This window comes from Bos indicus x Bos taurus, chromosome 1 (assembly GCF_003369695.1).
Source record: "Bos indicus x Bos taurus breed Angus x Brahman F1 hybrid chromosome 1, Bos_hybrid_MaternalHap_v2.0, whole genome shotgun sequence".
NCBI lineage: Eukaryota > Metazoa > Chordata > Mammalia > Artiodactyla > Bovidae > Bos > Bos indicus x Bos taurus.
Window position 1 is genome coordinate 67,397,244 of NC_040076.1, and position 24,799 is coordinate 67,422,042.

At 51.8% G+C, this 24,799-nt stretch overlaps 1 protein-coding gene across 1 annotated transcript in view; it reads right to left on the minus strand.

The window, feature by feature from the left end:
- Window positions 1-6,759: 6,759 nt before the first annotated feature.
- Window positions 6,760-24,799, minus strand: part of ADCY5 (adenylate cyclase 5) — a 158,903-nt gene continuing 140,863 nt past the window's right edge. The window contains exons 15-21 of the mRNA XM_027535785.1: window positions 24,204-24,379; window positions 22,110-22,139; window positions 20,944-21,076; window positions 15,526-15,789; window positions 14,286-14,490; window positions 10,799-10,923; window positions 6,760-9,102 (exon numbers count right to left, since the gene is read on the minus strand). Coding sequence (XP_027391586.1) covers window positions 8,974-9,102; window positions 10,799-10,923; window positions 14,286-14,490; window positions 15,526-15,789; window positions 20,944-21,076; window positions 22,110-22,139; window positions 24,204-24,379 — 1,062 coding nt within the window. The 3' untranslated portion in view covers window positions 6,760-8,973. The remainder of the gene's footprint in view (window positions 9,103-10,798; window positions 10,924-14,285; window positions 14,491-15,525; window positions 15,790-20,943; window positions 21,077-22,109; window positions 22,140-24,203; window positions 24,380-24,799) is intronic.

Sequence of the window (24,799 nt, forward strand, 5' to 3'; positions counted from 1 at the left end):
CAGTTCTTTTGGCTCTGTGACAGCTTCTAAGTTTAAAGTTTCTTGGCATGTTTAGTTTCCTTCTTTTCTGCAGTTAACAGTCCTTACCCCAAATGGCCCCATGGACTCAGACCACCAATAAAGGATATTTGGCATCAGTAAAAATCGTTATTTTCTTATCCTTATTAGATGGAGGGCTCTCATCAGGGCTGTGAACTTCTACCTTTTGAGTAGGGGGTGCCTCGGAAGGCTTCAGTTTCCAGTGCCTTTCGGTGAGTCAACACCACATACCCAGTCTTGCATTGGCCCCAGTCCCGAAAGCTGCTTCCATCTGTGAACATTCTGTCAACTTAAAAATTCACAACCTGAAAGTTGATAATTATGTTGAGGGCAATACTGAGGACATAGCCTGGGGCACAGTCTCTCGGATAGCTCTGGGGCTGTACTGAAGAGGTAAGGGAGGAGCCAGGACATACAGGAGATTTTGCAGGAAAACACGAAAACAAACCGGGTAGTCAAATATTGGAAGAGTCACTTAAAGCAAACAGACATCTCAAGTTTATGAATTGAGCACTTTTCTTTGTATGTGTGCTTAGTCGCTCAGTCGTGTCCAACTCTTTGTGACCCCATGGACTGTAGTCCTCAGGCTCCTCTGTCCATGGAATTTTCCAGGAATTCTGGGGTGGGTTGCCATGCCCTCCTTCAGGGGATCTTCCCAACCCAGGGATGGAACCCAGGTCTCCTGCATTGCAGGTGGATTCTTTACCATCTGAGCCACCAGAGAAGCCCTTTCTTTGTATGGGAAGATGCAAGAATCTGGGCTCATTGAAATCATCCCTTTGATATGCACCATAACAACCTGTCCTGTTTTCTCCATCCTGAATCCCCTCAGGGTGCACAGTCGGCGGCAGCTTTAGTGGCTGATGGCTGCAACGTTCTTTGTCTTATTTGTCTGTAGTAGAGACGGCTTTCAGAGTAACATTAGGAATGTTACTGCCTTTTTGCTCATTTCCATGGCTCCATAACAGTCCTAGTTTGACCACACAGGGTCAAGAAAACTCCTCGGCCGGATGTGGACAAGGAACTGATGATGGAAATTTGATGTCTACTCAAGAATGAGGAAGGGGACTTCCCTGGTGGTGCAATGGCTAAGACTCCATGCTCCCAATGCAGGAGGCCAGGGTTCAATCCCTAGGAAGGGAACTAGATCGTGTATGCCACAATTAAGACCTGGTGCAGCCAAATAAATAAATAAATATACTTTTTAAAAAGAATGAGGAGTAAGATGGTCTTCTTCCCCTCCCCCCTCCTTTTTTCTATTATGAAACTGTAGCCCACTAAGTTCTCAGGGTGGCACGCCCTTTCCTGCCTGCTTATATCTCTCTCAAGCATCCTATGCGAATAAATCACTTCCTGCCTGACCCTTTGCCTCTTGCAGAATTCTTTCCTCACTGAGACAAAAGGACCTGAGCTTCATTTAGCCCTGAGATACGTTCTGAGGTTTCGGCAACCTATGCTCTGAGTCCCAGTACTAGTTGTGTGGTTTCATGAGGAAGTACCATCCAGCAGTACTGTTTAATTTTTGTTAAACTTTTGTATCTAGATCTTCCCATTTGAAAGCAGACAACTCTTGGGATTCAAAACTCAAGGGTATACCCAAAAAAGGTGTTCTTTGAATCCAAAATGGTAAACCAACAAAAATCTCCAGAGTGTATGGGTTAGGCACTGGATGATTATCTTCTACAGTTTGAATAATTGTTCTTTGGTTTGTGCACAAACCAGTTTGTGTCTGGTTTCTGACTGGTAAAATTAGAGTTCTAGAAGGTGACAGGCAGAGGTGTATTAAATCATATTTAAAGGAAGGCTATTAGCAGGGGTTGACTTCCACACTTCCCCTGTTCCTTTAATGGGTAATGCTTTTAAGTTTGGATTTTTGCCCCAGAGCAAAGCCTAAACTGGAGAGGTATTGCTGTGTGTGTTCTCCCTGCCTCCCATCCATTCACATGTCTGAGCTCACCTTCTGCCATCTCTCTCCTTGGATAGTTGCTGGATGTTTTCTTCAGGGTCAAAGCCATAGAGCCTGCAATGTGCAAGTCTGCCCTGGTGGTATTTTAATGTCCATTCTTGCAGGTGCAAAGGTACCCTTGGCATTTAACTCAGCAAATCTCAACCCAGTAGGGGAATGAGGCCTTTAGGCGTGTATAGAAAGCTGTGCTTCAGATGGGTCTCCCCCATCCCATCTGACTGTCCAGTAGCAGGAGAAAAGGCTTTTTCTCTGGACATCCTAGCCTCAGAAGAAAGTTTAGAAAGCCAACTATTTTTAACAAAGCAAGTGGCCTCAGCATCGATCAGAAAATCCAAAAGCTGATTTCCCACAGTCATGGTCACCTGCGGTTGCATACGGGGATATTGATGGATGCAGGATTGAGAGGAGGTCCCGGGCCCTGTCACTCTTGTTCAGTGTCATTCTCAGCTCACACACCTGATGTGCCACCTGTTTACCTTCAGTTCAGTTCAGTTCAGTCGCTCAGTCGTGTCCGACTCTTTGCAACCCCATGAATCACAGCACGCCAGGCCTCCCTGTCCATCACCAACTCCCAGAGTTCACTCAGACTCACCTCCATCGAGTCGGTGATGCCATCCAGCCATCTCATCCTCTGTTTACCTTCAAGAATGTTATTTAGGATGTGACAGTCTTTTTCAGGGTCCCTCCTGCTGGCAGCATGCCCATTGCGGGGTCCCATGTCAAGTGCCCCATTCAAGTGGAAGTTCGGGGCTTGAGGCCTCCCACCTTGCGCTGAGTCCCTTGTGAGGCTCCTCCATTTGGTCTAGCTCTCCCCTGTGTTAAGGCCGCAGCCAGCTACGCAGCCTGTTTCACTCTCCACTGTTCCCTTTTCTCCTGAACATGCTTCCTGCCATTAAAAACTTTGAAGGCAATTTCAGCACGTTGAGACATAGGCATTCCTAAAGCCCCTTCCACCTTTTTGCAGTTTCTTATGTATACTGAGGTTGCTCTCACCAATAAAAGCCATTAACCTTTTTTAAAATTCTCTGGGGTCTTAGGATCTGTATCTGCACGTTGCCTGTAGGCTTTAAAGACTCTTTGTAGAAATTCTGAAGATTCTCACTCAGTTTCTGTTTTACCTCCCTGACTCTACTAAGGCTTCTTTGTTTTGCAGGACCCTGGGTCCTGCAAGAATGCAACCTTGATAATGTTCAGCATTCGAGCCCCAATTAGGATCCGCTGTTGGTGCAGCTATGCTTGTAGCAGCACATACTGAATTACCAGGGGTTTCTGTATGAAGCCCATCTGCCTCCTCCCTAGCTTTATTCAGCACCATTCTATGTTCTGCTCAAGTGTGGGTGGTGTTTAATAAACTTTCAACATCTGCCCAGATTGGGTTGTGGGTTGCAGAAATTGAAAAGACACTTCATTTTCTGTGGGTCATCTCTATAAATTGGTCTTTTTTTTGTGTGTGTGGCTGCACTGTGTGGCATGCAGGATCGTTGTTCCCCAACTAAGAATGGAACCAGTGCCCCCTGCAGTGGAAGGGCAGAGTCTTAACCACTGGACTACCAGGAAGTTCTGGCATATTGTTCTTCTGATTAATTAAACCTGAAGTTGAAGAAAAAGTGGACGCAAATCAATGCCATCAACTGCCCAGTCTCAGCATTTACACACTCATGTGGATTTGCCTTAATGGTAGGATTGCCCTGAGTTTGGGTGGCTCTCTGGTGGATATGATCGGACTTCCCTAGTGGCTCAAATGGTAAAGAATCTGCCTGCAATGCAGGATACCTGTGTCCAATCCCTGGAGAAGGAAATGGCAACCCATTCCAGTATTCTTGCCTGGAGAATTCCATGAACAGAGGAGCCTGGCAGGCTACAGTCCATGGGGTCACAAAGAGATGGACACGACTAAGCGACTTTCACTTTCTGGTGGATATGAGAGGGAAGACCATTCTTATTTCTTGATTCTCAGAGACAGGGGCAACCGTGGCCCAGAGGCTGTGGCTCAGGCACTGGCAGGGAAGGAGTAGCAGCCCCATCACATGGGGGTGGAGGAGGAACAAGCAGAGTGTTCTACTGAATTAATAGCAAGTCCTCTTTTTCCTTAAGATCAGGCAGAATGGCTTTCTTTGCCTTTCCTTCCTATTGAACTGTAGTCTTATTTTCTTTGCACAGGTTTATTCAGATACAATGACATAAAAAATTACATTAGATTTTCATCACACTTTTCTTCCTACTTAATAAATAAATCTAGCTGCAAAATTGTATTATGATTTAAAGATCCATTTTCAGGCCATTTTGTTCTTGAGCCTAAAGTCAAGCTGTGCTATCAAAAACTACCATCTTCTTCTCCATGGATTCATAACTGAAACCTCCCTAGTTTTAGAGTATGCAGCCTAGAAATCTTGAAGAGGGAATTGGATTAACATTTTTGATTTTGAAAGTGCTTTACTTCCAGGTGGTCACAGCAGCAAAGTCTCTACCACTGCTTGCTGTGGTCACCAAGAAGCTCAGTCCCCAATAGCCAGTTCTTAATAAGTGACAACCTGACATAGACATGGACAAACAAGACGAAGCCAAAACCAAGACAAAACCAAAATAAAACGAGACAAAACCAGGAGTCCCTGAGCCTTTAACCCACTGTCTGCCACAATTCCACCGGGTGGGCCTTCAACCCGTGATCTATATGGACAATCTAACACAGGTATACTTCTTTAACAAGGCTTCTCACCCAAAGACAGCTTCCAAACCCCAAAGCCACCTCTTTGCTACAAAACAAAACTAAACGCTAGAGGTCAGCGGCCCCTCCCTGAGGAAGTCGCGGTGGGTGGGTAGCCCTAGGAACAAATGGCCCGGGAAGCTGCTTGAACTTGCTCACAGGCTCAATACGGGCAAGAGACTGACAAACTACGGGCAGGAACTCCCTCTGGACTTCTCTTCTTGCAGGCTTATCAAACTTGTTACCAGATCAGGTTCATCTTTCCTGAAGAACAGCAAGCCAAAATGCTGAGACGCCAAGGTCTGCAGCAAACTGAGGATTTATTTGCAAGGTAGCCAAGCAAGGAAACAGGAGAAGGCATCTCAAATCTACTCCCCAATGCAAGAGACGTGGGGTACTGATATAGGATAGCCAATAAAGAAACAGGGCGACTGGAGGACGAGGGAATGTGGGGAAAGGTGACTGGAAAAAGGTGCAAAAATCCTCATTCTGCACAAACGTAACTAAGCTACAGGCCTCCGCCTGTTCAAAAGGTCGCTTGTGCCTGCCTAGTTGAGGCGTCTGTGGTTAAGAGTCTGGACTGGCTGGCCCATCTCAAACAGGACGTAGCTAACTCTTAAGTTTCTGGAAAAACATTTCCGGCCAATATCTCATTGTTTAGGCTACATGCAGATTGGGGGACACCCAAGTCTTTTGTAGCAAGTTAATGATTAGTGAAGGCAGGTTACAGGTGAAATGGATTTAACTGATGATTTCCCATGGTTGCACTCCTAAAGGATCCTGAAAGATCTCTAAGTTAAAATTTAGCTCTGTGTTGCAGAGCACGGGCTCTAGAATGCTCAGGCTGCAGTATTTGCGTCTCCCAGGTTTTAAAGCACAGGCTTAATAGGTGTGGTGCACAGGTTTAGTTGCTCCAAGATATGAGGAATCTTCCACGCTCTGCAACAAGAGAAGCAACCAAAGTGAGAAGCTGGTGCTCGGCAACTACAGAGTAGCCCCTGCCTGCCACCGCGAGAGAAAAGCCTGTGCAGCAACGGAGACCCAGCACAGCCAAAAATAATTAATGAATTAATTATAAATAAACTTTAGCTCTATGCAATTACATTCTTTTCCACACATATTTGAATTCCTAATGATATCTATTCTCTTTGGAACAGGAGACCTACCTAGAACCAGGAATACCACATCTGTGTCCCTCTGTGGCCATTATTGCAATGAACCCCAGTGAAGTTTCTTTCAATAGTTCCTTCCTTCTCACTTGTATTCAATTTTATTTGACCAAGCTCCTCTGGTTTTATTTCCTGAAGCCAAATATAACCCTGCATTTAATGGATGCAGCAGCTGGGAATTGCTGAGAAGGGTCCCCCACCCTCCTACCACCTTTCCCTTTCTCTTGGGAAAGGAGGAGTCCTGGACACATGTGAAGTTACTTATCTGTGTGGGCTTACTAGACAAGCCTGCTTTAATCTTGGTTGTGAATTACCAGCTGTGTGGACTTAGGCAGATGACTCAACCTCTCTGTTCCTCGGTGAAATGTGGTGGCCAGGAGGATTAAATGAAGCCATGTTTGTAGGGTGCATTTCCTAGGCTCTGGCAGACAGATTGCCTGATAAATATTCCTAGTTATCCAAGTCAGGTCAGTTCACCTCCTGCCTACATCTCCCCCACTGCCACCTACTTGGGTCCTTTCGATGATCTGTGTTCCCTCTTGTATTTTCCAACTTTCATTCCCTTAACATGGAAACACATTTGGCTCACCTGTTTTAAAACATCCTCCCCTTGGTCCTGGATCTTTCTGGTTCCATCCTTCATTGCTTGTTCCCTTGGTCCCTCTCCCTATCTCTCCATCCTGTGGCCTCCTGCACCCTGGCACGTCCAAGGTCACCAGTGTTCTCCCACCTGCTGCCACAATGACTGCAGTCTTTGGCCAACATTCTCACCACAGCAGTGCACTGTCCCCACTCAGGGGTGCTCTGTCCTACACTGAGAGCACTGTTCTTCCCACTGGAAACAGGCCCACTGCCCCAGACGCAAATTAGACCAGAACACGTTACCAGTGAAAGTGTTTAATAGTTAAATTATTTAAATAGACTTTTCCATTTCCATGGGAAATCATAATTGTATTCATTTTTGCAAGAGCAGGGATAAAAAGAGTGCACACCCCTTGGAGGGAATGAAGAGCTAGCACTGCACGTGGTCACCAGTCACTGCCAGGATGGGAGGGAGGGGCCCCACAAGGCCAGGGAGTCCATGACCAACAGGGAAACACTGGAGAAACCAGCACACACGTTACTCAGGTTGGGAGCAAAATGAAAACCCAGCACCACTGGTGGGCCGTATGGAGAGGTCAGGGACTCGAACACAACACCATGGAGAATGCCAGCCCCTTGGGACAGATGCAGGGGTGATGCAGAATTCAGAGGATGGAGCAGCAAAAGCACAGGGAAACTAAGGCTGCCAGTGTTAGGCCCATAAGCTTTGCTTCTCAGAATTGTGTTTGATTGGGGTGGGAGGTGGTGTGTAGAAAGGGGAGGGCAGGGGCTGGTGTCCACTGAGAGGTGGTGCAGGGGGGTGTCAAAGTAACGTTTTGCAGCTGGCATGTAGCTGCCTCCTCACCTCCTTCAAGCTCACATGGGAGGCGAGAATAATGCTGCCCTGAGACGGAATGAAGAGATCTGGGCACAGGACCCAAGGATTCTGTTTGAATAAGGTCTCTATGACAGTATATCCTTTTCCAAATGCCTCCCTCATAGGACATAAAAAATAGACATTTTTCTTGGTGTATTTGACTGCTCCCACCACACCCCCCAAATGAAATCAGACAAAATGAAATTTCTGCTGGCTTGGCCCATGGGTTGGCCCCACTCTTTCCTCTGTCTGGTTTGTAGATGGAGAGCAAAGCCCCCAGTTTTTCCTTGCCTGAGGGATCATCTCCAGAGAGACGCCTGCACCTTGGAAAGCCAGGCAGCCCAGCCTTCCCCACACCACCACGCCAGCTGAGCTCTCAGGGTTGCAGGGGCTGCCTGTCTGCCCGAAGCAAAAGCTGACATCTCCGGGAGCGGAAGGGTGGAAGGAGGCCCTGCTGTCTGCCACGGGTTGAGGCTGCTTCCCTTGACTCCAGCTTGGCCTGAGATGGGAAAGAGGCTTTTGCTTTCTTTTTATTCTGTTTGCATTTTACTTAATAGAAGTGACAAGTTTGTGTGTGTGTGAGAGAGAGAGAGACAGGGAGAAAGGGTAACGTGTGCACGCATCTTCCCACATATGGAACCCCAAAGGGACACGCTCACTGCTCTGGTTGGACCTGGGAAAATCTGAGGTGAGGGAAACAGGTGTCCTGAATGAGAACAGTTCCACAGCATAAACACGCGCACGCACACACACACACACACTCCAGTACACACATTGACATACATACAGTACAAATGAGCACAAACGCCCTGCTGTGCACAGCCGTTTTCTAATATAGAGAATTTACAAAATATAGAATTTGGTATATTTGTTAGATCTCCAAGGTTTTCAATAATACAAAATAAAAAATACAAAAAGACAAGTTGGGATCCCTGGCCTCCCTCCGCAGTGGCATCCTGGTTTGTTTGTGGGCCTCTTACACGCATACAACTAGCACAGTCTAAAGAAGGGCACAGAAACGTGTTTTGTTTTATTTAATAAATATTTTCTTTTTTTCTCAGAACCACCACTCCTTGCTCCGAGTCCTCTGGCCTCCCCCTCGCAGTTAGTTCTGCCCCCTGCAGGGGCACCGGCCGTGGGTTGTGGGAGGGGCCCGCGATGAAGGCCACGGCCCATCCAAAAGCCAGCACTCCTGCCGAGGCCTGCAGAGCCGCTGCCTCGGTCTGAAGTGTAAAGGCTCACATAGAAAAGCAGCCCCGGGCCGGGCCAGAGTGGCGCCGCCTCCCGCCCGCCGGAGGCCGAGCTCCGCGGTCCTGCGCCCAGGCGGCCTGCCCTGCCGAGCCCGAGCCCTCCTGCCGCTCCTCTCCGCGCGCGCGGCAGCTCCCGTCAGTCAGAAAACTCGAGGTTCCGACCGCGTGTGGCGGCTCCTTCAACAGAGGGTGACATCTTTGGTCAGCTTGGTGCTCGCAGGACGCTGGCACCCCGGGCCTTGGACGGAGACCGCCAGCTCTCCCGCCCGCGAAGGCAGAGGCTGCTTCTGGAGTCAAAGTGGGAAATCTCAGGGCGGCCCCACGGGCTGGAGCGAGGCTTCCGCCTTGTCTCTGGAGGCCAGGCTGCCTGGCGTCCGCGGTGGCTGCTAACTGGGCGGGGGTCCTCCGTTGAGGAAGTAGGTCATCATCTCGCCTTTGCCCTTGACCTTGACCACACCCCGGCACTCCAGCTGGTACGTATTGGCGGCCAGCACCTGGTACATGTCTGTGGTGACCTAAGAGGCAAAGGAGGAAAGAGGACAGGCCATCCATGACCTGACTGCCCCTGACTTGGAAGGGTGGGTGGCAGCCTCAGGGCAGCTCCTCCAAGGAAGGGCCTCAGAACCCAGAAGGAGGCAGCACCCACTCCCAGGCAGGTGGGGTGGCCAGCCCCTCAATGCGCCTGTGGCCACGTACTGCCTATCGCCATCCTCCACAATGAGAGAGCCGTAGAAGCTGAGGGGAGCTCTCAGGAACTCACAGCTCTCCCACTCCCCACAATCCACGCCCAAGTGTTTTACCAAAGCCTCATTCCAGAACTTTCAGAAAGTTCTAGAAACTGGTTTTCCACCACAGACAGTTTGAGAACCACTACTGATCTTTCTCATTTCATCTTCCTAGGAGGTTAGAACTATGATCTCAGGCTTGGAAAACCTATGCCACTTGCCTGAAGTCACGCAGCTGGTAAATGCTAGAGCCCAGATTCACTTCAGATTGTGCTGCCCGCCTCTGCTTTGGCTTTTGGAGCAAAGAGGAGGACTCACAGGCAGTGTCAGTAATGACAGGACACTACTGCAGAGCGGAGGGCCAAGCAGAGGTGACAGGAGGAGCAGTGAGACTACAGCTTCACCACAGGGTGATCCAAGAGCCATTTCTGAGAGTGGCCAGCACCCTGCCGGGGCCCCCATCCACACCCGCTGTCCAGCCAGGGAGGAAGGGGCAGCACATTCTGTGAAGGTAAGCCCTAGGTAAAGATAGGTGCCCTGCTGCCGGTTACTGACTGAGCCCCTCACATCTGTGTATGTGTGTATGTGGGGGTGGGGTGGGGGTGGGGTTGAAGCTCTGTCAACACTCCTCCTCTCTCTCCGTCTCTCCTCAGGACCCCCACTCCCACCTTTCTGTCCCACTCTCTTCCCCCCACCAACCCCCCAACCCCCAGGATGGAGGTGAGAGGAGGCCATCTGGCCAGGCCCCTCAGGCAACACCCACAGGCCAGCCAGGGCCGTGCTGGGATCAGTCCCTTTGTTCAGAGGCCCCACAAGGGAGTGAAGTTAGGGGACGGTTAAGCAGTGTCAGTGTGAGCAAGGACCTTAAAAATGGCCCAGTTTGCACTTGGGAAAACCGAGACCAGGAAGGCTAACCGAGGTTCCACGGTTCAGGGCCTCTCTGTGTCAGATCAAGCAAGGCCTGAGAAAAACAAAGAAAAGTGGCTGAAGAGCACCAGCCTGTACAGGATGAAGAGACGAGAAAGTCTCCAAGTCTCTGGCCAGGCTCCTTAGCTGTTAAGATTGGTGGGGGCACCATCCAGGGATCAGTGGCCTTGTCTCGTTTTCAGAACCAAGCCCTGAGTGCTCTAAGCTCCATTTAGCAAATCCTGCTCCCTGCAGCCGCCTGCCTTGTGACTGCTCTGTGTGCCTGGTGTGTGGCGTTAGCACTCCTGGCTTGGCATGGGCAGCTGGCTGTGCCATTCCCCACAATTCCTCCTGTGGCCAGTAGAGGGCTTTGTGCAGGCTAGAAGATCTGTCCAAGGTACTGAGAACCTGAAACAATTGTGTTCTCCAAGTTTCCACTGCATCAGCACCAACCACCCCATCTCCCTCAAATGTGGCTGCAGAAATTCTGACTAGGAACTGTGAGCAGCCTGCTGGAAGACCGCTTAGCATCACACAGAGGTCCCCCAGTGGACATGGAGGTAGATGCTCCTGCACTCACCTGGATGCGGTCGGGCACACCGGTGCTGTCCATGCGGCTGGCCACGTTCACCGTATTGCCCCAGATGTCGTACTGAGGCTTGCGGGCTCCAATCACACCCGCCACCACGGGGCCAATATTGAGCCCTGCAGGGCACAGAAGTCAGAATTCTCATCAGGGTTCAGACCAACTCTTTCCTGCCTGCCCTCGACAACATTCCTCCCCCGACTCTTGGCAGATTATCCCCCTGACTCTTGGTCTGAAGACACTCAGGGTCCTTCTGGCTTGAGGCTGTACCTAACCCCACAGCTGCCACTGCTTGGATCCTATTGCACACGTGCTAACTGGAGACCACAGGAACCCATTCACATAGCCACTACTCCTGTGTCCTTGTCACCCAGGCAACACTCAGCTCCTGCAGATCCACCGCTAGACTGCCCTCTTTAAGGCGTCCAGTGACCTTCTGCATTTTCTGGTTGCCTTTCTTTAATCACCCCTCTCCCGGTAGCATTTAAGTTTCCACCTTTAATTCAGAATACCAGACTCGCCTTGCTCCTCTGTTCCAGGGGTGCCACCACTCTCATTCTCAGAACCTGCCTCCTAACCCACTTCCCTGCCCAGTGTCTGCTCTCTTCAAGTAATTCACCCCCAGGTTTCCGCACCAGGGCGGTGATGCTGCAGTGACTGACACCGGGAAGTAATCTGCCACATCCATGTGGACTCTCCCTCTCCTTCTTTCTCCTCCACTTCTGCTCCAGTCTGTCTGCCTTCCTGGTCCTGCCCAAGACAACACTGAGCAGCCCTGCCCCTGAGCCTCTGCTGTGCTGGTCTCTACCTCAAATGCCCTTCCTCCTCTCCCAGCAAAGTCCTTCCCAGGCACATCTGCCTCAACCAGCATTCTCTCGATATTTTCTGCCCCATCTCCAAGGCCCAGGGCGCTCCCTCCTATTACATAAACTGTCTCTCATGATGGGCCTCATTAAGCCTAATTGTGGCTTAACTATTTCTTAGCGTGTGGCCACAAATACAGCAGGAGCTCCCACATGCCCCCCTCGACCACTCACTAAATCAGAAATGTCATCAGTCCTCAAAACTCTTCCCTCCACCAACTTCCTCTTTGGGTCCATCAAGCCACAGGTAGCTTTTTGCCCCACGTGCTATTCCCAGGCTGGGCTGTCACCCTCACTGGTGACAGTCATGCTTCCCAGGAAGACATCCCTGCGTCTGTAGGGCAGGATCTACCACACGAGGCTCCCAGCTGCCTGCCCAGCTCCTGTCTGCCTGCCACTCAATCCCCAGTCCTGGTCCAGCGCAGGAGCTGGGGCAGCTCACAGAAACATACATGCCAGGAGAGAAGTGCAGATCAGCGGAGCTGGGGAGGTGGAATGAAAGAAAACAAGGATGCAACATCATGGGAAGCCAGGGGTGATGTTTACACAGAAGCACAGACTGCCCATCAGTTAAAGCCACCCCCCAGCTGGCTCTGGTCTGGGTTTCCAGCACCTGATGCAAAATGAAAACCTGGTCCAGTCCGCAGGCATGTGCCCCCCACCAGCCCGCACGACCAGCTCCTCAGGGAAAGCCAGTTCCCAGCACTCAGGCCAGAACAAAAGATCTCCTGAGGACCTTCATGATCACAGTATTGACTTTTAAGAATCCATATTTCAGTTTAATGTGCTAATTTTGAGAACTGAAATACCAGTATCTTTGTTGGTGAATCACTGTTACTTTTTTTAAAAATTTGAAATCTGAATCATTTTTGGCCTGAGACATTTCTGGGAGGGAGCTGATAATACATTAAAATTTTGACAAAGGATTGCTCTTTCGGAAAGTATTCTTTATCTCCACCATCCTCAAGAGGTAGAGAGCAGTGCTCGACAAAGCTGTTTCTTTTGAAAAAGTAACTCTTATTCTGAAAGCCTGGGTATCCTTGACAAGATAAGGACAGAACAAGCCACTGAAACACCTTGAACCTTATCAAGCAACACAGAGTTGTGTTTCTCAGATCGTTTAGTGGATGCAGTAGCGGAGCAAATAGGCAAGGGTGCTGATGTATGTGGGTTTTCCCTGCACTATTCTTGAAGCTCTTCTGTACAGTTGAGAAGTGTCAGAATAGAAGACTGGGATAATAAACAACAAAAGGAATACAAAGAAGATGTATAGCACAGGAAATATAGCCAATATTTTATAATAATTTTACTTGGAGTAAAATCACTATGCTGTATACCCACAACCAGAGAAGGCAATGGCACCCCACTCCAGTACTCTTGCCTGGGGAATCCCATGGATGGAGAAGCCTGGTGGGCTGCAGTCCATGGGGTTGCTAAGAGTCAGACATGACTGAGTGACTTCACTTTCATTTTTTACTTTCATGAGTTGGAGAAGGAAATGGCAACCCACTCCAGTGTTCTTGCCTTGAGAATCCCAGGGATGGGGGAGCCTGGTGGGCTGCCGTCTATGGGATCGCACAGAGTCGGACACGACTGAAGCGAATTAGCAGCAGCAGCAGCATACGCACAACTAATATTATATTGTAAATCAACCATACTTCAATTGCTAAGTCACTTCAGTCGTGTCCGACTCTGTGCGACCCCATAGACGGCAGCCCACCAGGCTTCCCCGTCCCTGGGATTCTCCAGGCAAGAACACTGGAGTGGGTTGCCATTTCCTTCTCCAATGCATGATAGTGAAAAGTGAAAGTGAAGTCGCTTAGTCGTGTCCGACTCTCAGCGTCCCTATGGACTGAAGCCTTCCAGGCTCCTACATATATGGGATTTTCCAGGCAAAAGTATTGGAGTGGGGTGCCATTGCCTTCTCCGATACTTCAATTAAGAAATAATAAATACAAAAATTGAAAAAAATTATATAGGGTTTTGGTTCAAAGATTTTCTAAACAAGTAGAATACAGCTCTGCCTGTTTTGAAACTGGCCCAGGGCCTCTGCTCAGAACTTTCCCCTCTCTCCTGCAGCAGTCCTGCCCCCCAGATACCACAGCATCAACGAAGCTCATCAAAGCCACCCAACAAGGGCCAAAGCATTTGACAAAGAAGGAATCTAAGGAAAATACGTGGACTCAACTTATCTCCACATCCTCACCATTTCTTTCCCCAGTTTGTATAGATTAGAAGAACCTTCACATCACCTTGATCTTGCTCACACACACACAGAAACCACTTAGAACTCAGCAATAACCCCTTTCTGAGTTCCGGCCTCTCCCATGGGGAGTCCCTGTGCCCTTGGCACACAGCATCCCCCACAGAGCCTCTCTGGTGGGCACAGTGAGTAGAAAAGGCAGGAACTGAGAAAAATGGTATCCTGTGCTCACCACCATGCAGAGGAAGCACCACTAGGCCCTGGGAGAGCTCTGCTGTGTGATGGGCACCAACCCCTACCCCTTGGGCAGGGACATACGATAGCATCAGCCTCCTTGGACTGGCTCATGGAAGCAGGATGGGAGAGGGGGTTTGGGGAGCCCCCACAAGGCCTCAGCACTCTGAGCCAGGCTCACCGATCTTCATCTGGAAGTTGTTGAAAGAGTGCTCGTTGATGTACTTCATTTGGTCCATCAACTTCATGGCGAAGTCGGCCAGGGCTTTGATGTGGGTCTTGCCCACCTTGTCGTAGGTGGAGTCATTGAGGCCGGAGGCGGCCATGTAGGTGCTGCCGATGGTCTTGATCTTTTCCAGCTGCCTGAACCGGTCCTCACTAATGATCTGGGAAGAAGGAGGCCAAACCTGGGTCACCCCGAAGTTGGGTACTGAGGTCTGCAGGGGAGTGCAGCACAGCCCCTTGTGTCACCCCGGTTCACACTGAGGGGCCCATCTCTGTCACCAACTTAGTGGAAAGCCTCGGTGCTCCCCAACAGTCAGGCTGCTTCCAGTACTCATCTGCTGGCTGTCTACGGGCTGTGGGCTATGAGCCCAGCCACATACAGGAGCCCCTGGGGCCAGGTCACAAGTCACCTCTGGGGCTTTTCCCCCTAATATGGATTGGCAGCCGCCTTTCCCTTTGCTGGCTAAAGTCCCCAGCCCTCCCAGGGAAACCTCCTCGTTGTTGTCCAGCAGGCCACTCTCTCCTGTCTCCAGGACCTGCTGGAAGCCTGTCCACATCCATCTCAGCCAACTCCAGGATCCGCAATGCCCGGGAGTCTCGGGGGCTGCTTCTGACTCTGCCTGGTCCCAGCTCCACCATCTCTCTAGTGCCTGTGCACCATGCCCCGGCCCCTGTACTCCTGCTGGGCTTGTCCCTCTCACACTCACTACATGGTGAGCTCCCAGCACTGAGGCTGCTCTACTGGGTACAGTACTCCTCAGGGCCTGGCACACACTAGGTACTCAACAAAGGAAATGTCTTTGCTTCTGCTGTTCAAGGCTTTGCAACTTGGTCCCACCTCCTCCTTTAGCTTAGGTATCCCTCCTCCCTTGGACTCTCTCAACGCTGAGTCCCAGCCTGAGGCCCTGTCCAGCCCGAGATGCCACAAGAGGAGTGGCAGGTGATGGGGGTGGCTGGCGAGGCAGCCAGGCGGGGCCTTCATGGGGCAGCTGAAGCTGAAACGCCAGCTCTGCCGCTTACAGGCAGTGACCCAAGGCAAGACGCTTAATGTCTGTGAGTCTGGGCCTCCCCCATTGTGACATGGTGATGGGGAATACACGCAGGCGCCTGTGGCAGTGCCTGGGACACAGTCAGGGCTCCTGACATCTCCACTCACACTGGTGATGGGAAAGGGGGATATCAGGGCCCCGCTGCACCTCGTCAAAGTCTGCGATGATCTCGTTGAGCAGCCGCAGGCACTCGACGCCCTCGTTGTTGGCCTCTAGTTCCACGTAGAACTCAGAGAAGTTGGCGATGGAGGCGAACATGACGGCCACGCACTCGCACGACTGATAGTAGAGCTCGTCGTTGCGCCGTTCGCGGGCCAGGAAGTGTGCGGCCACGTCCTTGGGCAGAATGTTGTGCAGCAGCCGCCGGTTGTAGGCCTGCAGCTCCTCCATCTCCTCCTTCTCCTCCGTGGCCTGGGACAGAGGGCCCGGTCAGAGGGAGGGCAAGCAGCAGGCCACTTAGAAAAAGGCAGTGCAGCCCACCTGCGTGCCCACATGGGCCCAAGACTTCAGCAAGTGCCAGCTGCATCCTCACTGCTGTCTCTACTCCAGGTTTTCAATAAAGAGCATCTATTACTCTGACCATCAGAAAAGAGAGCTCTGGTAAGTGGCTAACTCCCCGCCTGCCTCTCGGAAAGCGACACCTATGAGAGCGTTGATCCTGCAGGAGGGACCCTGAGTGAAAACAGGTCCCAGAGGAGAAGCTGGACGGATCCTGCCTGCCCCAGATGAAAAGGAGGCAGGAGGGTAAAAGGCCGGTTCAAACCCACGCCCACACGGCCCTCTAGCCACCCAAGTGCGCCTCGATTGTCCATTTGCCTCTTCGTATAAGGAAACGCACACAGAAAACCAATAAAAATAATTTTAGCAGACTGAATGCAGGGAAACCTGCTCAGAGCCCTGCCTGGTCTCCCTGGTTTCCCGAGAGCTGACCTGCCCCAGGACCAGAAGGTGCAGGTGCCTTAAGGTGCCACCTGGGCAGGACAGGGACATCACTGATGTCCCCAAGCTTGGGTCCTGGGCCTGGGACAAACCTACTATCCAGGATAAAGGGACAGTGCAGAACCCTCAGGTCAAGAGGCCAACAGTGGCCCACAAGCTGAAGCACAGAGGTAGTCCTGCACTTTGGTGTGCAAGGAGCCAGCTGACCAGAGTGTTCAAGGGGCACAGAGGTCCAGAAAAGGGGTCTGCTTGCTCCCTCCCCTCAACAGCAAACAGAATGGTCCCTTGAATGGGGGCAGGCAACAGTGTAGGTAAGGCAGGCAGACAGGCAGGCCAAGCACCATTAGCAGGGCTGTTTAAAGGATCTAGCCAGCCTTCTTGGGCCTTCCTTAACTGCAGCTAGAACCTCCAAAAAGGCCAGGACTATTTCTCAGGGCCCTGGGTCTCCAGGTAGGCAGTGGCTACCCATGGAGAAGGAGCTGCTACACCCATCAAGGCTGCAGGTCTGGCTCCAGTGGGGAGGAGAAAGCTGAGGGATGAGGTGAGAGGACCCACCTCATTCTTGGGATGGGTGGGTCACACCCAAGGAAGCTCCTGGACCTCAGATGCCAGGGGGCTCCAGCAGGCACATGCTCTCTTCCTGCCAGGTGGCTCCTGTGGGGTGGGACACTTTGACCATCCCCTCCCCTAAATTGGGCTTCCCTGGTGGCTCAGTGCTAAAGAATCCTGCAATGCAGGAGATGCAGGTTCTAACCCTGGGTTGGGAAGATCCCTTGGAGAAGGGAATGGCAACCCACTCCAGTATTCTGTCCTGAAAAATCCCAGGGACAGAGGAGCCTGGTGGGCTACAATCTCTGGGGTCACAAAAACAAACACGACCTTGTGACTAAACAACAACTCCCATCAATAAGGGCCCCCTGCTTCTGCTCTGGAACAGGTGTGCCCGCGGGAGAAGGCTGGTGGGGGGGTCCCTCTCCTTCTCCCTGCCATCCCCACAGAGGGGCCCCAGCTGCTTTGAAGATGCACCAGGCTGCCCCCACTCCTGCCCCTGCCACCCACGGAGACCACACACCCGGGAACCCAGGAGCACCTCAGCTCCTCTGATCAGCCCACAGGTGGCAGGAATGCTTTCCCAGAGAGCATCTACCCAGAGTGTCAGGCAGTGGAGGCTGGGGGTGGGGATGCTGGGAGCACAGCTGCTGCTGGGAACGGAAGCCCAGCACAGAAGTGCTGGTCAGGTGCACCTGCCTCCTCTGGGAACTCTGCCCAAGACGTGTGGGCAGTTGCCAGCACAGCCAGCTGCTTCTAGGGCTGGGCTGTGCTCAGGCAGGATGGCTTGGGGGTTCCCAGGTGCTTGCTGGTCCTAATAAGGTCAAGGATATGGGAGGAGATAAGAATGGCCTCTCCTGAGAACCGAGGCCCAGAGGAGGGGCCATGCGGGTGTGTGTCTTGTGCAGGTGCTTCAGGGAAGCTAAGGACCCCAGGCTCCCCACCTCCCTGCCAGCACCACACCCAGCCACCAGGACCATAGATCCGACAGCTAAATGGGCTGCTAGGCGAGATCGGCAGTGGGGCAACAGACCATCACTCAACCACCGAGGACCCGTGCTCAGGTTATTATTTACCCCTGCCCCAAGCGCTGGAGGACGATGGGAGATGGAAGGATGTGGGAGCATCATGAGACGCTGCAGTAGAGGCGGGCAGACACGCCTGGCAAGCAGAGACACACGCCCCCACACTCACACACATGCGCATGTTTGCAAAATGGAGAGTGGCCAGCCACTTCCTTGTCAATTTTCCCTTCCTTCCCAACCTTGTACAGAGTGCTTGTGCCTGAGAAAGGACGTGATCAGAGGAGGGAGCGTCACATGTGGTGTGTCCAGCAAGGAAGCAGGGCGGTGAGGCGGGGAGCGGGCATGGTGGGGCAGAGAAGGGGGCTGGGGTGGGGAGGCCAGTTCCACTGAACAAATGAGTAAATATGTGAGAGAAATAGAAGGGGAAGTTATCACTGCCAGCGACAATATTTGCATGCATGGAAAGAGGAAAGCTAGAAAGAAGCCTGAGGTATTGCATTGGGAATGGGGATACTGCTACCAACCCATGGTTTTAAACATCAGCTGACAGTTACTGCAGTAGTATCCATTCATATGTATGTATATGTGTGTATTTTCTATACACTTACATACATTTCCTAGCTTTGTCCACAGAGAGGACCTAGAACAGTGAGCACACAGCGTGCCCTGATCTGGGTTTCTAAACACCATTCTCCATGAAAAACAATTGGGGCACTTTGAAGGGAAAGTACATGATGAGCCCCAGACAGCATCTTGTGCCAGAAAGTAAAAAAATGCTCAAAGAATGACGGAGCGTGTCAAAGAACATGGAAGCCAATCTGAAGACACACGGACCAAAGCCAGGACACGTGAAACACTGAAATAAATAATGAGAGGAGCAGGGCATAAGCCCCACTGAATTCGATAGGAATCGATGAGTGTAGGCTGATGTAGATAATGAATGAAGCAAATAAGAGGAGGATAAGGAAAGCTCTGGGCTTCCCTGGTGGCTCAGACGGTAGAGTCCGCCTGTAATACAGGACACCTGGGTTGGATCCCTGGATCAGGAAGTTCCCCTGGAGAAGGAAATGGCAACCCACTCCAGTATTCTTGCCTGGAAAATTCCATGGACAGAGGAGCCTGGTGGTCTACAGTCCATGGGGTTGCAAACAGTTGGACATGACTGAGCAACTAACACACACAAGGAAAGCTCTGCCTTAAAGGAGAATGTCGATCAACAAATGCAGAAGGGGGACTTCCCTGGTGGTCCAGTGGTTAAGAATCCACCTTGCCGTGGCAGGGGACACGGGTTCAACTCCTGGAACTAAGTAAGATCCCACATGCTGTGGAGCGACTAAGTCCATACACCGCAACTACAACGAAAGATCCTGCGTGCCGCAGCTAACGCCCAATGCAGCCAAATAAATAAATTAATTTAAAAAGAAAGCAAATGCAGAAGGAATGACAGACATAGGTCATCAAAGCTGGCAGGCAGGAGTCAGTGATGGATGCTGAGACTGCTGGGGGAGGTTTGCTGAGAATCAGAATATTGGTGTGATGCCAGAGTATCTTTCCACAAAATGCTAATAGGGTACAAAAGGGAAGATGGGGACCTGACAGTGGAGAAATCTGGCAGATGCCCACTTGAGAGGGTGATCAAGGTTAACGTCGCCAGGGGTGGGACGGGCCGACACAGAGGAATCCTCAAGGTGATGCTCTGAGAAGGGGCTAGCGAGTGTCACTTCCATGGTTTTCCTCCTGGAGGGTGGGGCCCAAGTCCGGACACAGGAAACATCAAGGGCCCCGGACTGAGGGCTACAGAACAAGGACCTCTTAAAGACTGACAGACTGAGAGGCGGACAAGAAACGTAATGGCCAAATGCACAGGGCACCTTGGAGGGGGTCCTGGGCCAGAACTGGGACAGCTGACCAAACACGAATGGTTCTGTGAGTGGATGTATTGTGGATGGACAGTGTTGATTTCCTGCCTGGGGGGTTGCATGGGAATAACGCAGAGAGTGTCCTTGCTTTGGAGAGGCAGACACTGGGAAACTGAGGGGGTGGATTGGGGCAGCGTGTCAGAAAAGAGAAGGTGATGGAGCAAATGCAGAGAGCAAATGCCTCCACTTTCGCTCAGCAGCCAGTGAAAATCAAGGCTTCCTGCCCTGGCCCAAAGACTTGAATCTCGACATTACTAGGAAGCTGAGGATGGAGGAAGCCTAAGCAAGCTACAGATGAGCTGGAGAAGTGATCTGCACACAGGAGTCAGGCCAGAGGAGGCAAAGAGGCCAGGCTAAGCTATGCCTTACAAGCAGCTGGGCAGGAGCAACAGCTCTAAGCCCCACCCCTACTCCTATCTAAAGCCAGGCTTTCTCACAGGTCCTGGGCACCCTCTCCTGCACCTTTTGAGGTGGTCGAGCAGGTAGTAAGGGGCCACACAAGGGCTACTGCTAGCACCTGGAGCACGCTGTGCATGGCCTAGCATCACGCCCTCCTCCATGTGGACACAGTCAGCTTTCAGGGCACAGAGCCTGGACAGCAGAGTGATGGCTGGATTTCAGCTCCACCAGGGTACCTGGCACCCAGCACCTCTGCCCCTGCCTGGGCTACTGCTCATCAAGGCCAGGGCATAGCCACCTGGCTGGACTTCCTGTCAACGATCTTTGATGCCCCTTCCAGCTGTCTTCCCCTGGAGGAGGCTTCAAGTGCAGTTCCGGTCACATCGAGCCCTGCTCAGACGCCTCTGGTGCCAGCTCCTGCACTCAGGCCTCTGAGGCCCTGGAACTGCACACCCCCTGCTCACCTCCTCTCCTCCTGCCTGTCCACCAGGGTCCCAGCACTGGGCACTATCGAGAGTGGGTTTGCCTGGAGCTCTACAGTTTTGCCTCTTGGCCCCAGAGAGCAGGGGGCAGACTCACCGGGACACAGGGTACCAGGCAACTGGGATGAGGCCTGAGCAGGACACCTCATCAGTGCAGAACCTAGGCCCAGCCCAGCCCAGAAAGTGGCCAGAGGCCTGGGTACCTCCTCCCGCTCCCCCCCCCCACCCCCGCCCGAGCCCCTAGCTACCCACCTGAAGTTTCCAGAGGAAGTCGAGGCGGGCAGTGGACTCCACCTGCTGGGCATGCAGGTACAGGGCCAGCACGAAGACGGAGATGATGATGGGCGTCACCACCTTCAGCGCCACCTTGGTTGGATGCTCAGGGCTGCAGGCAGGAAACAGAGGCCCCATGCTTCATGCCAGGCTCCGAGGGCCGCTCAGGCCTGTTTGTCTTCCTCCCACTTCAACTCCCCGCTCCTCACCCTCCTGCTCTAACTTTGCCTGAGGTGTGCCATCTTCCTGGCGGACAGCACCTGCTTGCCCTGCAGCCCAGCAGCCATTACTCCTCCACTGAGGCTCACTCCCCTGCATCACTGGGGTGCTTCCCTCTGGTTACAACAGGAAATGAACTGGGCCATCTTACAAGGCAATGTATCATCCCAGGTCTCTCTCAGTTGACAAGACAGGGGTTGTAACAAGGGAGCCAGGCAGGCCATACTGTCTCTGGGCAACCTTGGGCAAATCTCTTAACCTCTCTGAATCTTAATATCCTAATCTGTAGAATGGGATAACAATACCCGCATTTCAAGATTGTGGCAAGAATTACAGATACTATATGCAAACTCCTGTATAGTATCTGAGAAACGGTAGGAACTCCAAAACTGGTAGCAATTATTATCTGATTATATTTCTGTTAACATTACTCATGCTCCTAATAAAAAACAGCTGTCCCAAACCCTTCTCCTGTCCTAGGAAAGAGCCCAAACCTTGAAGGCTGCATACTCCCTGCGCAGCAGCAGCCAGGAGGCAAGACCTAACCAACCAACCCTGCAGGCCTGGGCCTCTGCTCCTCCCCTCTGGGAGCAGAAGGGGCACGTGTTCTCCTGTGCCTGGGGTCTCATGTATGCCCCCAGAGAGAGCTGGAGGCCTGTGGAATGGCCTCTGAGGCCTGATAATCTTGGTCCCGAGTCTGTAAGTCATCTTGGGGTGATGGAGACAGTGAAAGAACGGTACCTACCCAGGGAGGCCCCATTGGTACTTAGAGAGGGAAGGGCCTCCTCCTTCATCACCCACCTTGCCACCAAGGCCCCCTCCCACCTGTGCACCGCTGCTTTCTCTGCTGGGCTGGTGGCCTGAGCTGGTGGCCTCTGGCAGGCAGGGGTCGTATCAGGGAATTCAAACAAAGAGCTTCAACTCACCACTGGGAGGTCCCGTTGTTGTTGAAGTCTCTGTGAACAGGAGTTGGAGAGGGCTGTTCAGAACTGCTCCCTGCCTCATACCCTCCAGGCCTCTCTGCCGCCTCTGTCCCCTCTACACCCTTTACACCCAGCTCTGTGTCCCCATGCCTTATATTTCTGCCCCCACAATTGTTGCTCCTTTGCCATCCCCCCAGCATCCCTCTCCCCAATCCAAGGACACTTTCAGAATAGGAGGCTTGCAGAAAGCCTGGTCCCTATTAGCATCTGGTCACCAGGACCACAAATCATCCAGTCCTTTCCTGGGACCCTACCTGGGCAGCAGCCTGTCCCCTCTCCCACCCCAGCCCGTCGCTGCCACCCAGAGGAGAAACACACACTTGTACTGTCCAGTACAGTAGCCACTAGCCATATGTGGCTACTGAGCTTACAATGTGACTAGTACAGGCTGAGATGTGCTATCAGCGTAAAATAGATACCAGGTTTTGAAGAATCAGTGTGGGAAGATATCAAATACTTCACTAGTAATTTAAAACTGACTACATATGAAAACAATATTCTGAATATATTGGTTAAACAAATATATTATTAGAATTAATTGCATGTTTTGCTTTTTAATATAGCTACTAGAAAATTTAAAATTACATCTGTGGCTTGCATAATTTTTCTAGTAAACAGTGCCGCCCTAGAGCCACGCCAGGGTTTCTCAACCCAGAAAGGACCTTCACTCTCTGGGTAGGGCTGCTTTAGTAGGAGGAGGGGAGGGGGTGTAGGGGAGGAGCAGGGCAGGAGAGAAAGACAGGCAGAGTCCCGCTCTTGTCCCATCCTTGGGTAGAAGGGTCAACTTCCTCCTTCTCCGGTCCCCACAGGACCGCAAACTGCACTGCTCCCCATGCTCCAGTCTCCCTGTCATCTACCCACATCCCCGCACGGCCACTGAGAAGTTCTTCCTTGCATCTGCCTTAGATCCTTCACTACATCTTCATTTTCTCAGGTGACATTCTCTGCACAAGAAGGTAACATCTTTTCTGACACTGGACTTATGGCCAATGTTATCCATGACTATACCTCCACTGCCAAGCTTGGTGCCCAGAACAGGGCAAGTGCTCCGTAAATATTTTTGAGTGACTGGGTAGATGGATGAATGAATCCCTTCCTCCAACTCAGAGAAAGCACAGTTTGCTGCATTTTCTCAAGGGACACAGACCTGTCAGCTCACATGTTTTGCATTTCCTGATGTGTGTGTTGGGGGTGGGGGCAGGGATGGTAATGGGAAGAAAGGGGTACTATGTATCGGGCACTTTACACACATATTACTACTATAGGTATTATTATTTCCACTCTACTGGGAAAAAATAATGGGAGGTTCAGGAAAAATAGCCAAATATGTGTCTGAAGCTGAGATTCAAACTCAATTAGACCCCAAATCAGAGCTCTTTCCCCTCACAGAGCCACCTCCCTGGGAAATCTGACATCTGTCACTATTTGACCAGGCTGACTGCCAGCTAGAATGCCCGGGGCACAATCTTCATTCGTGCCACCTCCTGGCTGCTCACCATCACAGTCAAGGAGCCTTTGAGCAATGCACAAACTACCCAACTGTCCAGGGAGGCCCTGTCTACTTTGCTGAGTTGCCATAAGGATGAAAGGGATAAAGTATGTCCAGGTGTTTGGCTTAAGGCAGGACAAATGCCCACAAACAACGAGGCTGTTCCTTTGCTCCCACACACCTTGCTTTCCAGCTCTGTTGAACCTTGACCCCTCTGGGCCTGAGGTTGCAAGGGCAGTGAAGTGAAAATAGCTCATCAAAGGCTGCCTGGGACAGATGAGGAACAAATCACTGAAGCCTGAAGTCAGGACTGAGTAAGCGTCTGGAGGCAGAAGGACAGGGGACCTAGTAGCCCTGAGGCCACCCTCATCACTGGGAGAGGGATGGAGGGGAAGAAAAAAGACACTGTGCTGTTTTTGCCTAGGTGGTCAGAGCTGGGAGCAAAAGGACACTCCTCTGGAAGCCCCCTGCGGCCCCAGTCTTCCGTTTTTCCTGTCTCTCTGCAATGCTCCAGACCCCATTTGGGGTCCCAGGCAGGTGCCACCTACATGGCGTTGGCCGTGACCAGTAGGTCGGCATTGTCAAAGAGCGTGACACCGGGCACCTCAACGACGAGCACGTAGATGAGCTCGATGGCCAGCATGAGCACCAGCTTCCCGATGCAGCTGATCTGCAGGAACACGGAGCAGGCCAGCAGGCTGAGCAGCACGCTATAGGTGAAGTACTGCGGAGAGAGGGCGGCAGCTTTAGCGCCCGGCCCGCCCCCTCCTCGGGCCCCGCCCTCCTCGGGTCCCGCCCCTCCCCGGGCCCCACCCGCCCCCCAGCCTCTCTCCAGTCTGTGTTGATCTCAGGTGAAACCGGGTCTGGGGATGTTTCTGCTGATGCAAACTTATACTGTGATGTGAATGGCCCTGGGTAGAAACCAGGAGATGGGGCTGGCAGGATAAATATCACTAGTTCCAGCAGTGGGGCCCAATGGTTAGAGCAGAGCTTCCAGCTCAGGCAAACTTGAGTTTCAGCCCTGATTCATTATGGACTGTTTGTGTGACTTTGGCCATTTATTCAACCTCTCTAAGCTTGTTGAAAGTGAAAGTCGCTCAGTCGTGTCCGACTCTTTGCGACCGCATGGACTATACAGTCAGGC